The 20,000-nt window shown below is 43.4% G+C and overlaps 1 protein-coding gene across 8 annotated transcripts in view; it reads right to left on the bottom strand.

Moving 5' to 3' along the window:
* LOC106595545 (receptor-type tyrosine-protein phosphatase mu) overlaps positions 1-20,000 on the bottom strand; it is a 633,856-nt gene that overhangs the window by 79,926 nt on the left and 533,930 nt on the right. For all 8 annotated transcript variants that reach the window (XM_045694494.1, XM_045694495.1, XM_045694496.1 and 5 more), the window contains one exon: positions 3,656-3,753. In XM_045694494.1, the coding sequence (XP_045550450.1) occupies positions 3,656-3,753 (98 nt within the window). The remainder of the gene's footprint in view (positions 1-3,655; positions 3,754-20,000) is intronic.

Below are 20,000 nucleotides of genomic sequence, written 5' to 3'. Positions count from 1 at the left end.
CTGTCTGCCTGTTCATCTGTCTGTCTGCCTGTTCATCTGCCTGCCTGCCTGTCTGCCTGCCTGCCTGCCTGCCTGTCTGTCTGTCTGTCTGTCTGTCTGTCTGTCTGTCTGTCTGTCTGTCTGTCTGTCTGTCTGTCTGTCTGTCTGTCTGTCTGTCTGTCTGTTCATCTGTCTGCCTGTTCATCTGTCTGCCTGTTCATCTGTCTGTCTGTTCATCTGTCTGTCTGTCTGTCTGTCTGTTCGTCTGTTCGTCTGTCTGTCTGTCTGTCTGTCTGTCTGTCTGTCTGTCTGTCTGTCTGTCTGTCTGTCTGTCTGTCTGTCTGTCTGCCTGTCTGCCTGTTCATCTGTCTGCCTGATGGTGTGGTATCTGTAATCTCCTGCTACAGATGCAGTCTACAGTAACCATAGTCAGTCATTCAGTCAGTCACTCAGTCAGTGAATCAGTTAGTCAGTTGGTTGGTCGCCTCAACGCCTCCAATATAATGAACGCCATCAATCAGTTTCCTCTCACTTCACAATTATCTGATCGAGGGATGGGGTGAGAGGGGGGTGGTGGGGAGAAAGAGATGGCGTCTGGCAGAGATAGGGGCACATGGCTCACTAAGTCCGAAAGCAACTTACCAAACGACACTACGGTACACATACAGCGGCTTGCGAAAGTATTCACCCCCTTAGGCATTTTTCTTTTTTTTTTGTGCCTTACAATCTGGAATTAAAATGGCATTTTTGAGGGGGGTTGTCTCAATTTGATTTACACAACATGCCTACCACTTTGAAGATGCAAAATATTTTTTTTTATGGTGAAACAAACAAGAAATAAGACAAAAAAACTGAAAACTTGAGCGTGCATAACTATTCACCCCCCCAAAGTCAATACTTTGTAGAGCCACCTTTTTCAGCAATTACAACTGCAAGTCTCTTGGGGTATGTCTCTATAAAATTGGCACATCTAGCCACTGGGATTTCTGCCCATACTTCAAGGCAAAACTGCTCCAGCTCCTTCAAGTTGGATGGGTTCCGATGGTGTACAGAAATCTCTAAGTCATACCACAGATTCTCAATTGGATTGAGGTCTGGGCTTTGACTAGGCCATTCCAAGACATTGAAATGTTTCCCCTTAAACCATTCGAGTGTTGCTTAAGCAGTTTGCTTAGGGTCATTGTCTTGCTGGAAGGTGAAACTCCTTCCCAGTCTCAAATCTCTGGAAGACTGAAACAGGTTTCCCTCAAGAATTACCCTGTATTTAGCGCCATCCATCATTCCTTCAATTCTGACCAGTTTCCCAGTCCCTGCCGATGAAACACATTCCCACAGCATGATGATGCCACCACCACGCTTCACTGTGGGGATGGTGTTCTTGGGGTGATGAGAGGTGTTGGGTTTGTGTCAGACATAGCGTTTTCCTTGATGGCCAAAAAGCTACATTTTAGTCTCATCTGACCATCTGAGTCTCCCACATGCCTTTTGGCAAACACCAAACGTGTTTGCTTATTTTTTTCGTTAAGCAATGGCTTTTTTTCTGGCCACTCTTCCGTAAAGCCCAGCTCTGTGGAGTGTACGGCTTAAAGTGGTCCTATGGACAGATACTCCAATCTCCGCTGTGGAGCTTTGCAGCTCCTTCAGGGTTATCTTTGGTCTCTTTGTTGCCCCTCTGATTAATGCTCTCCTTGCCTGGTCTGTGAGTTTTGGTGGGCGGCCCTCTCTTGGCAGGATTGTTGTGGTGCCATATTCTTTCCATTTTTTAATAATGGATTTAATGGTGCTCCGTGGGATGTTCAAAGTTTCGGATATTTTTTTATAACCCAACCCTGATCTGTACTTCTCCATAACTTTCTACCTGACCTGTTTTGAGAGCTCCTTGGTCTTCAGGGTGCCCCTTTGCTTGGTGGTGTTGCAGACTCTGGGGCCTTTCAGAACAGGTGTATATATACTGAGATCATGTGACAGATCATGTGACACTTAGATTGCACACAGGTGGACTTTAATGAATTATGTGACTTCTGAAGGTAATTGGTTGCACCAGATCTTATTTAGGGGTTTCATAACAAAGGGGCTGAATACATATGTATCCACCACTTTTCTGTTTAAAAAAAATAAAATTGGGGGAAAAAGTTATTTTTTTCATTTCACTTCACCAATTTGGACTATTTTGTGTATGTCCATTACATGAAATCCAAATAAAAATCTATTTAAATTATAGGTTGTAATGCAACAAAATAGTAAAAACGCCAAGGGGGTGAACACTTCTGCAAGGCACTGTACACATAGGCCGAGTCTCAAATACACAAAACACTAGGGAATGGAACAGGTTGTAAATTAACAGGGTGTAAAGGAACAGGGTATAAAGGAACAGGGTGTAAAGGAACATGGTGTAAAGGAACAGGGTGTAAAGGAACAGGGTATAAATTAACAGTGTGTAATGGAACCGGGTGTAAATTAACAGGGTGTAAAGGAACAGGGTGTAAAGGAACAGGGTTGAAAGGAACAGGGTGGAAAGGAACAGGGTGTAAAGGAACAGGGTGTGAAGGAATAAGGTGTAAAGGATTATGGTTTAAAGGAATAGGGTGCGTATACAACGGGGTGTGAATTAACAGGGTGTAAAGGAACAGGGTGTAAATTAACAGGGTGTAAAGGAACAGGGTATAAATTAACAGGGTGTAAAGGAACAGGGTGTAAAGGAATAGGGTGTAAAGGAACAGGGTGTAAAGGATTATGGTTTAAAGGAATAGGGTGCGTAGACAACGGGGTGTAAAGGAACAGGGTGTAAATTAAGAGAGTGTAAAGGAATAGGGTGTAAAGGAATAGGGTATAAAGGAACAGGGTGTAAATTAAGAGAGTGTAAAGGAATAGGGTGTAAAGGAATAGGGTACGTAGACAACATGGTGTAAACGAACAGAGTATAAAGGAATAGGCTGTAAAGGAATGGGGTGTAAAGGAACAGGGTGTAAATTAACAGGGTGTAAAGGAACAGGGTATAAATTAACAGGGTGTAAAGGAACAGGGTGTAAAGGAATAGGGTGTAAAGGAACAGGGTGTAAATGATTATGGTTTAAAGGAATAGGGTGCGTAGACAACGGGGTGTAAAGGAACAGGGTGTAAAGGAATATGGTTTAAAGGAATAGGGTGCGTAGACAACGGGGTGTAAAGGAACAGGGTGTAAAGGAATAAGGTGTAAAGGAACAGGGTGTAATTTAAGAGAGTGTAAAGGAATAGGGTGTAAAGGAATAGGGTACGTAGACAACATGGTGTAAAGGAACAGAGTATAAAGGAATAGGCTGTAAAGGAATGGGGTGTAAAGGAACAGGGTGTAAAGGAACAGGGTGTAAAGGAATAGGGTGTAAAGGAATAGGGTGTAAAGGAACAGGGTGTAAAGGAATGGGGTGTAAAGGAACAAGGTGTAAAGGAACAGGGTGTAAAGGAACAGGGTGTGTAGAGATCAGGGTGTAAAGGAACAGGTTGTAAAAGAACAGGGTGTAAAGGAACAGGGTGTAAAGGAATAGGGTATAAAGGAACAGGGTGTAAAGGAACAGGTTGCGTAGAGAACAGGGTGTAAAAGAATAGGGTGCGTAGCTTTTTTGACATTTAATTTGACCAAAGCTGTATCTAGCCACGACCAATACGTGCCCTACGTAGGGAACGACGTCACAATACTCACCCTGCCCACTTCAACCAGGTTGGTGACCATGACGATAGCAGCAGTGTTCTCCTGCCACACCATCCCCCAGAAGTCAAACACCGTCTCCTGCATGGGACCTGGTAGGGGTGGGGGGGGGGGGTAGATAAAGATAACATTTATTCACAGGCTGTACTGTATCTGGTTCCTTGTCAGAAGAGCAGATTACCTACCCCCCCCCCTCCTTAAACAGAAGCAGCTCTCAGGGTCTCATATGCCCCATGTTCACTGAACCACCTGGCTCATTCCTGGAACACTCTGTGTCCACTGGACCATTGTTATACCCTAAAACATATTGAGATACTCAACATTAGTTACCAACTTTCCATCTCCTACTAATAAGAATCATATGTCTCCTTTTAATCAGACGTACTTCACCCACTGTTAATACTCCTTGAGTTTAGTTGAGTTTATTTTATTTTTACGGGGACAGTACACATTAATCAACGTTTCAGTAGAAGTGCCGGTTTTAGCCAGCCGGCTAATTTTCAACCGCAGTCCCTTGGCAGGTTATAGGCCTGTTATAGGCCTGTTCATATGTGTTTCCACCAATCACCAGGCAGCCATTCAACCTATCCCAGATTTAAAACTTCACAGAGCAATAATTACAAATAGATAGGAATTCAATTATGAATCTAGTTAATTCAAATTAATATTGTTTTTAATCAACCCGCCAACTGGAAGAAATGTACTTTTGACAAATTAATTAGAGGAAGCAAATCCCTGTGCATCCTCCGGCAGAGTTAATATGTATTACCTGGAGGACACACACACACACACACACACACACACACACACACACACACACACACACACACACACACACACACACACACACACACACACACACACACACACACACACACACACACACACACACACACACACACACACACACAGCAGTAGCAGCTGGGTGATGACAGTTTTATGAGCAGTAGTGCTTAGTCCTCTGTGTGCCTGTGTGTGTGCTTGGTACAAGTCTGTTCAAACTCATCCTCCCTCTCCTCCTCTCCCCTGTTTCCTCTCTAGACTCACCATGTTGTCAGTCTGTACTTCCATACTTCGAGGGTGGAAGACAATCGCTTCTAAATTAGCTCAAGTCTCTCTCTCTCTACCCCCCCTCTCTCTCTCCCTCTCTCCCCCTCTCTCTCTCCCCCTCTCTCTCTCTCTCTCTCTCTCTCTCTCTCTCTCCACCCCCTCTCTCTCTCCCCTCCCTCTCTCTCTCCCCTAACTCCCCCCCTTCTCTCTCTCTCGCTCGCTCTCTCTCTCTCTCTCTCCACCCCCTCTCTCTCTCTCCCCTAACTCCCTCTCTCTCTCTCTCTCGCTCTCTCTCCATCCCCTCTCCCTCTGTCTCCCTCCCTCTGTCTCCCTCCCTCTCTCTCTCTCTCTCGCGCTCTCTCCCTCCCTCCCGTTCTCTGGCTCCCTCCCTTTATCTTTTTAACTCCCAATCTCCCCAATCTGTTTCCCTCCCACTCCCGTCCCAGCGGGATCATTCCAACTACTCAAAAGTTTCGGAGCATTACTCCGAGCTAAGCGGGACATCTGGTGTGTAGGTTTTCTCTGATGTGTGTGTGTGTGTGTGTGTGTGTGTGTGTGTGTGTGTGTGTGTGTGTGTGTGTGTGTGTGTAGGTTTCTCACTAACACAATAGCACCCGGTATTATATGGTAAATTATCCAATGGGGGCCTATTGCCATGCGAGAAGCAGAGAGAGAGAGAGAGAGAGAGACGGAGAGACGGAGCCAAGTTTGATAGATAAAGTGACTAGTGTTGCTGGAACTGCAGGGTGGGTATAACACCTAGACACAGAGCCGGATAACGCAATTTAAAGAAGACAGACTAAATGGTGTCGGACTAAAAACAGGCCGGAACTTTAAAAAAAAAAACTCCAATATGTACATTCAAAAAGATAGATAGATACATAGTGTAGAGTAGCTACTGTTACAGCGGGGTGGATATACCATCTAGATATAGGAGGAGGATATCCTGTTACAGCGGGGTGGATATACCATCTAGATATACGAGGAGGATGTGCAGGGTGGATATACCATCTAGAGATAGGAGGATATCCTGTTACAGCAGGGTGGATATACCATCTAGAGATAGGAGGAGGATATCCTGTTACAGCAGGGTGGATATACCATCTAGATAGGTATGGATGAGATTGTAACTTTGTAAAGCAGACAAACTAAATGTTGGAAATCAGACTGAAATACTGAAGTATTAAAGTACACATGAATAATGTACGTAAAAAGCTGAAATACTTTATTTTTTTTATTTTTTTTATCATACAACAGGAAACCACTGTCAATCACAGACGATCGTATGTCTTACTATGGACACTTTCCAATAGGCTTTTTTTAATCAAATCCTTTACTTCCTGTTCTTTAACATACATTTGACTTATGAATTTAAATCCCAGATCTTAATTTTACGACAGTATTGAGGCTAAGCTTATCATATTTATAATATACTGCTCAAAAAAATAAAGGGAACACTTAAACAACACAATGTAACTCCAAGTCAATCACACTTCTGTGAAATCAAACTGTCCACTTAGGAAGCAACACTGATTGACAATAAATTTCACATGCTGTTGTGCAAATGGAATAGACAACAGGTGGAAATTATAGGCAATTAGCAAGACACCCCCAATAAAGAAGTGGTTCTGCAGGTGGGGACCACAGACCACTTCTCAGTTCCTATGCTTCCTGGCTGATGTTTTGGTCACTTTTGAATGCTGGCGGTGCTTTCACTCTAGTGGTAGCATGAGACGGAGTCTACAACCCACACAAGTGGCTCAGGTAGTGCAGCTCATCCAGGATGGCACATCAATGCGAGCTGTGGCAAGAAGTTTTGCTGTGTCTGTCAGCGTAGTGTCCAGAGCATGGAGGCACTACCAGGAGACAGGCCAGTATATCAGGAAACGTGGAGGAGGCCGTAGGAGGGCAACAACCCAGCAGCAGGACCGCTACCTCCGCCTTTGTGCAAGGAGGAGCACGGCCAGAGCCCTGCAAAATGACCTCCAGCAGGCCACAAATGTGCATGTGTCTGCTCAAACGGTCAGAAACAGACTCCATGAGGGTGGTATGAGGGCCCGACGTCCACAGGTGGGGGTTGTGCTTACAGCCCAACACCGTGCAGGACGTTTGGCATTTGCCAGAGAACACCAAGATTGGCAAATTTGCCACTGGCGCCCTGTGCTCTTCACAGATGAAAGCAGGTTCACACTGAGCACATGTGACAGACGTGACAGTCTGGAGACGCCGTGGAGAACGTTCTGCTGCCTGCAACATCCTCCAGCATGACCGGTTTGGCGGTGGGTCAGTCATGGTGTGGGGTGGCATTTCTTTGGGGGGCCGCACAGCCCTCCATGTGCTCGCCAGAGGTAGCCTGACTGCCATTAGGTACCGAGATGAGATCCTCAGACCCCTTGTGAGACCATATGCTGGTGCGGTTGGCCCTGGGTTCCTCCTAATGCAAGACAATGCTAGACCTCATGTGGCTGGAGTGTGTCAGCAGTTCCTGCAAGAGGAAGGCATTGATGCTATGGACTGGCCCGCCCATTCCCCAGACCTGAATCCAATTGAGCACATCTGGGACATCATGTCTCGCTCCATCCACCAACGCCACGTTGCACCACAGACTGTCCAGGAGTTGGCGGATGCTTTAGACCAGGTCTGGGAGGAGATCCCTCAGGAGACCATCCGCCACCTCATCAGGAGCATGCCCAGGCGTTGTAGGGAGGTCATACAGGCACGTGGAGGCCACAGACACTACTGAGCCTCATTTTGACTTGTTTTAAGGACATTACATCAAAGTTGGATCAGCCTGTAGTGTGGTTTTCCACTTTAATTTTGAGTGTGACTCCAAATCCAAACCTCCATGGGTTGATAAATTGGATTTCCATTGATTATTTTTGTGTGATTTTGTTGTCAGCACATTCAACTATGTAAAGAAAAAAGTATTTAATAAGATTATTTCATTCATTCAGATCTAGGATTTGTTATTTTAGTGTTCCCTTTATTTTTTTGAGCAGTGTACATATGGCATTTAGCAGTAACGGCTCTCGTTGGTGGTAGGAAGAGTAGACCAAAGTGCAGCGTGGAAAGTTTTCATTATACTTTTATTCACAAAACACTTAAACAAAATACCAAAAGCGAACAGTTCTGTCAGGCACAGATACTAAACAGAAAACAAGATCCCACAAAACCCAAAAGGAAAATTACGACTTATATATGATCCCCAATCAGAGACAACGATAGACAGCTACCTCTGATTGGGAATCACACTGGCTCAAAAACAAAGAACTTTCCCACCCGAGTCACACCCTGATCTAACCAATCATAGAGAATAATAAGGATCCCTAAGGTCAGTGACATTAGCCAACACTTTTATGGTCGTGTACATTTCTACACATGGGTGGTCCCGGGGATCAACCCCACTATCCTGGTGTTACAAGCCTTACCAACTGGGCTACAAAGGAACAGCTATCAAGTGTTAGAGAAGTGACATATCTTGTTTCCCAGATTCAAATGAATCTCTCCATTAATTAGGATTTTTTGGTCTAGCACAAGTCTTAATCTGTTTCCAGGAAACCGGCCCTGACAGTTTGACACAAGATAAGAGAGCAGTTTCCTGTAGTGAGTTTTGAGGGAGGTTTGTTTATGAGTGTGTGTGTGTGTGTATTGTTTGTAGAACAGTGAGAGGAGTTTTGAGGAGGTGTCACACGCTGCCCCCCCCCCCCACGTGGACGACACACACACGCACATTGCCCATTATTTTGTTTTTCTAAGGACCCCAAAAAACAGAGGCAGTGGGAGAACCATTTCAAGTAAGTAAATACAGTGTATTCGGAAGGTATTCAGACCCCTTGACTTTTTCCACAATTTGTTACGTTACAGCCTTATTCGAAAATGGATAAAATTAAAATTGTCCTCATCAATCTCCACACAATACCCCATTATGACTTCACAATACCCCATTATGACATCACAATAACCCATTATGACAGAGCGAAAACATTTTTGCAAATGTATTCAAATAATAACTATTCAGACCCTTTGCTGAGTCTCTAAATTGAGCTCCGGTGCATCCTGTTTCCATTGATCATCCTTGAGATGTTCCTACAACTTGATTGGAGTCCACCTGTGATAAATTCAATTGATTGGACATGATTTGGAAAGGCACAAACCTGTCTAGTTAAGCTCCCTTAGTTGACAGTGCATGTCAGAGCAAAAAAAGGAGCTGTCCATAGAGCTCCGAGACAGGATTGTGTCGAGGCACAGATCTGGGGAAGGGTACTAAAACATTTCTGCAGCTTTGAAGGTCCCCAAGAACACAGTGGCCTCCATCATTCTTAAATGGAAGAAGTTTGGAACCACCAAGACTCTTACTAGAGCTGGCCACACGGCCAAATCGAGAAATCAGTGGAGAAGGGCCTTGGTTAGTGAGGTGACCCAGAACCCAATGGTCACTCTGACAGAGCTCCAGAGTTCCTCTGTTGAGATGGGAGAAACTTCCAGAAGGACAACCATCTCTGCAGCACTCCACCAATCAGGCATTTATGGTAGAGTGGCCAGACGGAAGCCACTCCTCAGTAAAAGGCACATGACAGCCCGCTTGGAGTTTGCCAAAAGGCACCTAATGAAACTGGTCTGATGAAAAATCAAGATTAAACTCTTTGGGCTGAATTCCAAATGTCACGTCTGTTGAAAACCTGGCACCATCCCTATGGTGAAGCATGGTGGTGGCAGCATCATGTTGTGGGGATGTTTTTCAGGGGCAGGGACTGGGAGACTAGTCAGGATCGAGGCAAAGATGAACAGAGCAACAGAGAGATCCTTGATGAAAACCTGCTCCAGAGCGCTCAGGACCTCAGACTGGGGCGAAGGTTCACCTTCCAACAGGACAAAGACCCAAAGCACACAGCCAAGATAACGCAGGAATGGCTTTGGGACACGTCACTCTTTAAAGTTTTTAAACAATTTAATCAATTTCAGTATAAGGTTGTAACCTAACAAAATGTGGAAAAAGTCAATGGGTCTGAATACTTTCCGAATGCAATCTATTATTAGCTAGCTAGCTGGCTGGCTACAATAGGCCACTTTGTAAGCCAACCAAACTAAGCTGCTAGCTAACTTTCGACGTGAATTAAATGTCATCAACTAGCTAACTTCCAATCAGCTAGCTCTCTTGATGTAATCACCAGCTAGCTAACTTCCCATCAGCTAGCTCTCTTGATGTAATCACCAGCTAGCTAACTTCATATCAGCTAGCTCTCTTGATGTAATTATCAGCTAGCTAACTTCCTATCAGCTAGCTCTCTTGATGTAATCACCAGCTAGCTAACTTCCTATCAGCTAGCTCTCTTGATGTAATTATCAGCTAGCTAACTTCCTATCAGCTAGCTCTCTTGATGTAATTATCAGCTAGCTAACTTCCTATCAGCTAGCTCCCCTTGGCCTGTGCCGTGGCGGAGATCTTTGTGGGCTATACTCGGCCTTGTCCTGGGATGGTATGTCGGTGGTTGGAGATATCCCTCCAGTGGTGTGGAGGCTGTGCTTTGGCAAAGTGGGTGGGGTTATATCCTACCTGTTTGGCCCTGTCCGGGGGTTTCATCGGATGGGGCCACAGTGTCTCCTGACCCCTCCTGTCTCAGCCTCCAGTATTTATGCTGCAGTAGTTTATGTGTCGGGGGGCTAGGGTCAGTCTGTCACATCTGGAGTATTTCTCTTGTCTTTTCCGGTGCTCTGTGTGAATTTAAATATGCTCTCTCTAATTCTCTCTTTCTCTTTCTTTCTTTCTCTCTCTCGGAGGACCTGAGCCCTAGGACCATGCCTCAGGAGTACCTGGCTTGATGACTCCTTGCTGTCCCCAGTTCACCTGGCCGTGCTGCTGCTCCAGTTCCAACTGTTCTGCCTGCAGCTATGGAACCCTGACCTGTTCACCGGACGTGCTACCTGTCCCAGACCTGTTGTCCCAGACCTGCTGGAACCCTGACCTATTCACCGGACGTGCTACCTGTCCCAGACCTGCTGTTTTCAACTCTCTAGAGACAGCAGGAGCGGTAGAGATACTCTCAAAGATCGGCTATGAAAAAGCCAACTGACACTTACTCTTGTGTTGCTGACTTGTTGCACCCTCGACAACTACTATGATTATTATTATTTGACAATGCTGGTCATTTATGAACATTTGAACATCTAGGTCATGTGCTGTTATAATCTCCACCCGGCACAGCCAGAAGAGGACTGGCCACCCCTCATAGCCTGGTTCCTCTCTAAGTTTCTTCCTAGGTTTTGGCCTTTCTAGGGAGTTTTTCCTAGCCACCGTGCTTCTACACCTGCATTGCTTGCTGTTTGGGGTGTTAGGCTGGGTTTCTGTACAGCACTTTGAGATATCAGCTGATGTAAGAAGGGCTATATAAATACATTTGATTTTATGTAATCACCAGCTAGCTAACTTCCTATCAGCTAGCTCTCTTGATGTAATCACCAGCTAGCTAACTTCCTATCAGCTAGCTCTCTTGATGTAATCACCAGCTAGCTAACTTCCTATCAGCTAGCTCTCTTGATGTAATCATCAGCTAGCTAACTTCCTATCAGCTAGCTCTCTTGATGTAATCATTTTAAATGAATAACACAGTCTCCAAATGCATTTGTAAATAACAGCCAGAGAAGAGGGTGACATTGCAGCTCCAGCTGTCAGTAAAGGGACAGTGTAGACTAGTGGACAGGGCAGGTCATATTGAGGGAGGACATTAGGAACATATTCCCCAGTTCCAGGCCCTAGAGGGGAAAACTTTGAAGACCGAGAGATAATAGCTAAATATTATTCAGTGCTGTCTAATTTTAGAATAATGAAGCCTGTTTTCTTTGTGATGTTTTCTGTCTGTTCTATCTCAAGGCCATCAGACTGCTAAACAGCAATCACTAACTCAGAGAGTCTGCTGCCTACATTGAGACCCAATCACTGGACACTTTAATAAATGGATCACTAGTCACTTTATACAATGCCACTTTAAATAATGGCACTTTAAATAATGTTTACATATCTTACATTACTCATATCACATGTACATACTGTATTTTATACCATCTATTGCACCTTGTCTATGCCGCTCGGCCATCGCACATCCATATACTTACGTGTAAATATTCTCATTCACCCCTTTAGATTTGTGTGTATTGGGTAGTCGTTAGGGAATTGTTAGATTACTTGTAAGATAATACTGCACTGTCAGAACTAGAAGCACAAACATTTCACTAAACTCGCATTAACATCTGCTAAACATATGTATGTGACAAATACAATTTGATTTGATTTGTCCTCAGATATGGAAAGCTTTGAAAGCCTGTTTCTTCGTGATGTTTTCTGTCCTCAGATATGGAAAGCTTTAAAAGCCTGTTTGTAGATGAAAAGAGAGGTCCCAATGAATGTCACAAGAGACTAACAGTTTATCCTATATCCCATGGGTTATATGTGTAGGCCTACCTGTGTTAGGGTTATGGTGTATACAAATGTTGTATACAAAAATACAGTTAAACAGCACACACAATGTATAAACCTGTTACAATTGGAGCAGACCAACCCTTCTGGAGGTCTGCTGGGTGTGCAGGGTTCTGTTCCAGCCCTGCAATAACACACCTGATTCAACTCATCAAATCTAGTGTGTTATTGCTGGTCTGGAATAGAAGTCTGCTCCCCCAGTAGATCTATTACTGGTCTGGAATAGAAGTCTGCTCCCCCCAGTAGATCTATTACTGGTCTGGAATAGAAGTCTGCTCCCCCCAGTAGATCTATTACTGGTCTGAAATAGAAGTCTGCTCCCCCCAGTAGATCTATTACTGGGCTGGAATAGAAGTCTGCTCCCCCCAGTAGATCTATTACTGGGCTGGAATAGAAGTCTGCTCCCCCCAGTAGATCTATTACTGGTCTGGAATAGAAGTCTGCTCCCCCAGTAGATCTATTACTGGTCTGGAATAGAAGTTGCTCCCCCAGTAGATCTATTACTGGTCTGGAATAGAAGTCTGCTCCCCCCAGTAGATCTATTACTGGTCTGGAATAGAAGTCTGCTCCCCCCAGTAGATCTATTACTGGTCTGGAATAGAAGTCTGCTCCCCCCAGTAGATCTATTACTGGTCTGGAATAGAAGTCTGCTCCCCCCAGTAGATATATTACTGGTCTGGAATAGAAGTCTGCTCCCCCCAGTAGATCTATTACTGGTCTGGAATAGAAGTCTGCTCCCCCCAGTAGATCTATTACTGGTCTGGAATAGAAGTCTGCTCCCCCCAGTAGATCTATTACTGGTCTGGAATAGAAGTCTGCTCCCCCCAGTAGATCTATTACTGGTCTGGAATAGAAATCTGCTCCCCCCAGTAGATCTATTGCTGGTCTGGAATAGAAGTCTGCTCCTCCCAGTAGATCTATTGCTGGTCTGGAATAGAAGTCTGCTCCCCCAGTAGATCTATTACTGGTCTGGAATAGAAGTCTGCTCCCCCCAGTAGATCAGGGATCAGTGGAGCAACGTTGGCCAACACTGGTATGGAGTTTTTCTTGTTCCCCTGAAATTATTATTTGGTAATAATAGCCTACTTGTTGCTACTCAGAGATATATTGTTAGGTAGCCTAGTGGTTAGAGTGTAGGGGCGGCAGGTAGCCTAGTGGTTAGAGTGGAGGGGTGGCAGGTAGCCTAGTGGTTAGAGCGTAGGGGCGGCAGGTAGCCTAGTGGTTAGAGTGTGGGGTCGGCAGGTAGCCTAGTGGTTAGAGTGGAGGGGTGGCAGGTAGCCTAGTGGTTAGAGTGTAGGAGCGGCAGGTAACCTAGTGGTTAGAGTGTAGGGCGGTAGGTAGCCTAGTGGTTAGAGTGTAGGGGCGGCAGGTAGCCTAGTGGTTAGAGTGTAGGGGCGGCAGGGTAGCCTAGTGGTTAGAGTGTAGGGGGGGCAGGTAGCCTAGTGGTTAGAGTGTAGGGGCGGCAGGTAGCCTAGTGGTTAGAGCGTTGGACTTGTGTAACTGTCATTGTAAATAAGAATTTGTTCTTAACTGACTTGCCTAGTTGAATAAAAGGTATAAAAAAATAAAAACCGTTAATTTATCACTTCAAAATGTATAAATAAAGTGTTAATTATTTGAAGTGAAGTAATTTTAAAATTGCTTTAATTGTTAAAGTATTATTCTAAATGAACCAGTGTCAATGTTGATTAATCACATATCACAATCCTGCAATAAAGGGAGGAAGGGGATCTGTCTGTAATGTGTCTGTGTTCCTGTGTTGTTTTCTCAAATGAACATTTCCTTTGTGTCCAGTTGTAAGATCTCCAATCTGTTTTAATTTGACTGTCACTCTGTCTCAGTATATCAGCCATGTGAATCCATTGTGCAGCTTATCACATGGCAGGGATCAGCAATGCAGCCATAGAGAGAAGTGTCCTGATGATAATGTGTTGTAATAAACAGAGAGGTGTCCTGGTGATAATGTGTTGTAATAAACAGAGAAGTGTCCTGGTGATAATGTGTTGTAATAAACAGAGAGGTGTCCTGGTGATAATGTATTGTAATAAACAGAGAGGTGTCCTGATGATAATGTATTGTAATAAACAGAGAGGTGTCCTGATGATAATGTGTTGTAATAAACAGAGAGGTGTCCTGATGATAATGTGTTGTAATAAACAGAGAGTTGTCCTAATGATAATGTGTTGTAATAAACAGAGAGGTGTCCTGGTGATAATGTGTTGTAATAAACAGAGAGGTGTCCTGATGATAATGTGTTGTAATAAATAGAGAGGTGTCCTGGTGATAATGTGTTGTAATAAACAGAGAGGTGTCCTGATTTACATTTTACATTTTAGTCATTTAGCAGACGCTCTTATCCAGAGCGACTTACAGTAGTGAATGCATACATTTCATTTCATACATTTTTGTATTTTTTTTCCTGTGCTGGCCCCCCGTGGGAATCGAACTCACAACCCTGGCATTGCAAACACCATGCTCAGAGAGGTGTCCTGATGATAATGTATTGTAATAAACAGAGAGGTGTCTTGTAATAAACCTGATGAGTGTATGACCTGCATCATGATGACTAAATCTCTAGTGTTGAGACTCTGATACTGATGAGACTCTGATACTGATGAGACTCTGATACTGATGAGACTCTGATACTGATGAGACTCTGATAGTGTTGAGACTCTGATAGTGATGAGACTCTGATACTGATGAGACTCTGATACTGATGAGACTCTGATACTGATGAGACTCTGATACTGATGAGACTCTGATAGTGATGAGACTCTGATCGAACGACAGATGTTCACCTGATATCACCTTCACCCACCCAACCACCCACCCACCCACACACCCACCCACCCACCCACACACGCACACACACACGTAAACACAATCATCTATAACACAGGCCTCTAAAGGATGGCATTGTTGTTTACTACATCTAGAGAAGAGGACAGCGTTACCTCACATGCTGTCTCGGCTGAAGAGACATATTGATATATATATATATATAATATATCAGAAGCCATGCTCTTACATGCTTATATAAAGTTATACTGTTGGTTTACCGTAGGTTACCCACGATGCTTAGGAAAAAGATATATCTACTGCTCGTCATTTTATCTCATCCTGCAATGGGTTCCCTCATCATTTCTGTGTCAGCCCCCTGAGCCAGTCTGGCTTTTGTGCAAGTGTCACTCGCTTATAAAAAGCACAAATCTAAAAACGTTCCTTGTTTCCATCTTGCAGAGTGAAGCCCAGGTGTACTTCTCAGGTGTAACCGTGTGCAGTTTCACTGAGTAGAGGAGACAGTCTCTGTCTGGGGCTGTTATTTTCTCCCTCCCTCCCTCCCTCCCTCCCTCCCTCCCTCCCTCCCTCCCTCCCTCCCTCCCTCCCTCTTTTAAATTCTCTCTTGCCTTCTCCCACTCTCCTTTCCCTCCCTCCCTCCCTCCCTCCCTCCCTCCCTCCCTCCCTCCCTCCCTCCCTCCTCCCTCCCTCCCTCCCTCCCTCCCTCCCTGCTTTTAAATTCTCTCCCGCCTTCTCCCACTCTCCTTTCTCTCCCCTCCCTCCCTCCCTCCCTCCCTCCCTCCCTCCCTCCCTCCCTCCCTCCCTCCCTCCCTCCCTCCCTCCCTCCCTCTCTCCCGCCTTCTCCCACTCTCCTTTCTGTCCTACTCTCCTTTCTCTCCCACTCCTCTCTCTCTCTCTCTCTCTCTCTCCCTCTTTTCCTCCTGTCAGTGAGTGAGGATGATGATGAATTATAAAGGATCTGCTCTACCAGATGTCTTCACACTGATTCACACTTCCTGCTCTAGCCAGACGAAGGGGAGAAGTCACTTCTAGCCAGACGAGGGGAGAAGTCACTTCTAGCCAGACGAAGGGGAGAAGTCACTTCTAGCCAGACGAAGGGGAGAAGTCACTTCTAGCCAGACGAAGGGGAGAAGTCACTTCTAGTCAGACGAAGGGGAGAAGTCACTTCTAGCCAGACGAGGGGAGAAGTCACTTCTAGCCAGACGAAGGGGAGAAGTCACTTCTAGCCAGACGAGGGGAGAAGTCACTTCTAGCCAGACGAAGGGGAGAAGTCACTAGTGTGTATAATGTGTGTATATTGTGTGTATAATGTGTGCATAATTTGTACATTTTGAATTAGTTAATATATATATTTTTTAATTGTATCAAATCACCAATTGGCAACCCCCATCCCTTATGGGATTAATTGACACATAAACAAACATTACAATAATTCACTGTGGTAATTCAATGATAATTCTTGTTCCGCTGTTCTCTGCATTGCGCGTCGCATAAAAAGTGAAACAATTTAAGGTATAAATCAATACATAATAGTTAATAAGTTTATCCAAACAATAATTATATCCCTAGAGCAGTACAATAATATACATACATCTTTATTTAACTAGGCAAGTCAGTTTAGAACAAATTCTTATTTTCAATGACGGCCTACTGGGGAACAGTGGGTTAACTGCCTTGTTCAGGGAAAGAATTACAGATTTTTACCTTGTCAGCTCAGGGATTCGATCTATTTCAATACACAGAGGCAATACCCCTGATCTTACCTGTGCACATAGTGATCTCTTGCTTTTAGGTAGGTTATACATAATATATCTCTCACACACCAATTCACCCTGAATCAAACAAAAAGGTTCTCAATTTTGAGTTTATGATTAAATCTCCTCCATCCATTTTCTTTCTTCATATTTCATCAACAATGTCTCCCTTCATTTGGTTTTTCATACAGATGTTCACAGTCAGACTGTTGAAAAAAGTCTGACATTTCAGTTGCCCAGTCTCCCCCCTATGGATAGATCCCATTGAAAAGAACTTGACAAGCTAGTCTGGAAGTTTGCATAGCCAACAGTCTATTCCAAAGTCTCACCATACACGGTTCCTAGCCCATGTCCCCAGTTATTGCAAGTAGAGGTGCAAACTTGTGGACAACTAAAAAGTAACGTACTGCTCTGCTATGGACATGTTTTGTTTTTGAGATTCCTCTTAGCAACCCACACTCCTGCTGAATAGTCCAGAACAGGACACACGCATGTCTGATAAAGTTTGGAATACAGAGCATAACCAATATCTTTGATTGTTTTAGTTTTTCCTACAACTCCTCCAAGAGCTCTACTTGCCCAGTCGGCCAGGGCAGATGTTCTGTATAGAAATGTAATATGTTCATCAATAAAAAAATACCCAAATATTTATAATTGCTAGTAAACTCATGAATGTCTTCACCAAAACTGAAAAACACATCTCTTAGTAACTGGTTTTCTAAAATGCATTATCTGTGTTTTTAGTCTGGTTAATCCTGAGTCTCCATCTTTTATACCAACAGACTGTACACAATAACATGTTTCTGCAGGTCTTGTTCAGTTTCTGACATCAAAATAACATCATCAACATATAAACGGATACTTAGCATTTCATCATCATATCTTACTCGAAATATTTAACTGTTTAATTTATTTTGCCAAGTCATTTATAAACATAGCAAACAAAGTCGGTGATAAGGAATCTCTTTGTTTCACACCCGAGGGAAACCAATCTGTACGATATTCATTAACACACACAGAAGCAATTGGTACTTTTGTAAAGAGACTGGAATGCGTGATAAAAATTCCCATCAACCCATGTCTTTAACAAACTATAGGTTAAAATATCCCTATTTACAAAATCAAAAGCTTTCTGGAAATCAAAAGTAGGCTTCTCTTCGTGTAATATATTTCTGATTATTTTACAAACCGAGAAGATATGATCTCTACAGGCTCTGGATTTACCAAAACCATTTTGTTCTTCCACCAGAATGTTTTGGTCCTCCAAAACGCTCATCAGCCTATTGTTGAGGATGGACGAACATAATTTATAAAACGTACTTCATAAACGTACGCCACTATAGTCCAGTGGCACTCTCGGGTCATTGTTTTAGAAGATTTGGGAATGGGATTCACTATAGACTTACACCAAGTGGAGGGCAGTATACTGTACTCATTCCAAGTGGAGGGCAGTATACTGTACTCATTCCAAGTGGAGGGCAGTATACTGTACTCATTCCAAGTGGAGGGCAGTATACTGTACTCAATCACTATATACTTACCCCAGTGGTGGGCAGTATACTGTACTCATTCCAAGTGGAGGGCAGTATACTGTACTCATTCCAAGTGGAGGGCAGTATACTGTACACATTCCATGTTGATGGCAGTATACTGTACTCAATCACTATAGACGTATACCAAGTGGAGGGCAGTATACTGTACTCATTCCAAGTGGAGGGCAGTATACTGTACTCAAAAACACATGAGGAGCAAATCATATAGGACGTCAAATAATTTAGTGGATTTTAAAACCTCATTAGGCAGTTCATCAATACCAAACGCTTTCCCATTTTTTTGCAACTTCAATCACCTTCTTAACTGCTGCCACAGACAGCTCCTCATATAAAATACAGGTTACATATTTAAGAGGGTTCTAACGTTGTATTTTCCAGTTTATTTCTCAGGGAACATATATCTTTATAAAATTCTTCCTCAAAATATGCCACATTTTCGTTACCTGAGAACAAACTAGCAAACCCCTTCTCCCACTCCTTAAGTACCTGTGTAATATCAGCATTCAGCCCCCCCCCCCTTCTCTTCCCTGACTTCTACTGGAATTTTCTTATGTCGTTTGGGTCCTAACTTGTTTATTTGGCTCCAAAACTGTTGAGGATTTCTTGTCTGTATCTCCTCAAGGTGTTGTAACTGCCCTCTCTGATATCTTCTTCTATCTTCTATTAAATAGTACACCGCCTTTTATCAACATGCTGTTTTTTTCCTGCTGTTTTTTCTTAAATTCCTTCCTGCACCGTTCTCTTGTATTCCTATCTTTACACTGTAAAAAATAATTACTCAGCCTTGGGCATTACTGTCCATAGATCCCTTAACTCATTATTCCAATAAAGGCTTGTTCGGATTGTAAACCTTCCTGTAAACTTTCTGTAAACTTTCCTGTAAACTTCCTGTAAACTTTCCTGCAAACTTGGGAGTGTATTTTACATTTGTATATTTTTTTTTCGCCATTTCTGAATATATAATATCACAACATTTTTCATACCATACATCTAAATCAAATGTTGTTTCTTGGCATCTTCGCAGAGTTACAATGAGTTTCACCAGAGCTCTACATGCCATTTCAGAACACAGAAAGTCATTTGGCACATTTCTAGTGTGTATAATGTGGGTATAATGTGTGTATAATGTATGTATAATGTGTGTATAATGTGTATGTATAATGTGTATGTATAATGTGTATATAATGTGTGTATAATGTGTGTATATTGTGTGTAAAATTTGTGTACATAATGTGTGTGTATAATTTGTGTATATTGTATGTATAATGTGTGTATATAATGGGTGAGTATAATGGGTGTGTATAATGGGTGTGTATAATGGGTGTGTATAATGTGAGTATAATGTGTACAATGTGTGTATCTGTGTGTACATTGTGTAGAGTTATAGTATGTTAATTGAGACACTGAAAAGGTGGAGAGTTCTACTATGTTAATTGAGGAGGTGGAGAGTTCTACTATGTTAATTGAGGAGGTGGAGAGTTCTACTATGTTAATTGGGGAGGTGGAGAGTTCTACTATGTTAATTGGGGAGGTGGAGAGTTCTACTATGTTAATTGGGGAGGTGGAGAGTTCTACTATGTTAATTGGGGAGGTGGAGAGTTCTACTATGTTAATTGGGGAGGCGGAGAGTTCTACTATGTTAATTGAGGAGGTGGAGAGTTCTACTATGCTAATTGGGGAGGTGGAGAGTTCTACTATGTTAATTGAGGAGG

The sequence above is a fragment of the Salmo salar genome, chromosome ssa14 (genome assembly GCF_905237065.1).
Source record: "Salmo salar chromosome ssa14, Ssal_v3.1, whole genome shotgun sequence".
Classification (NCBI taxonomy): Eukaryota; Metazoa; Chordata; class Actinopteri; order Salmoniformes; family Salmonidae; genus Salmo; species Salmo salar.
This window is presented reverse-complemented; position numbering and strand designations above follow the sequence as displayed.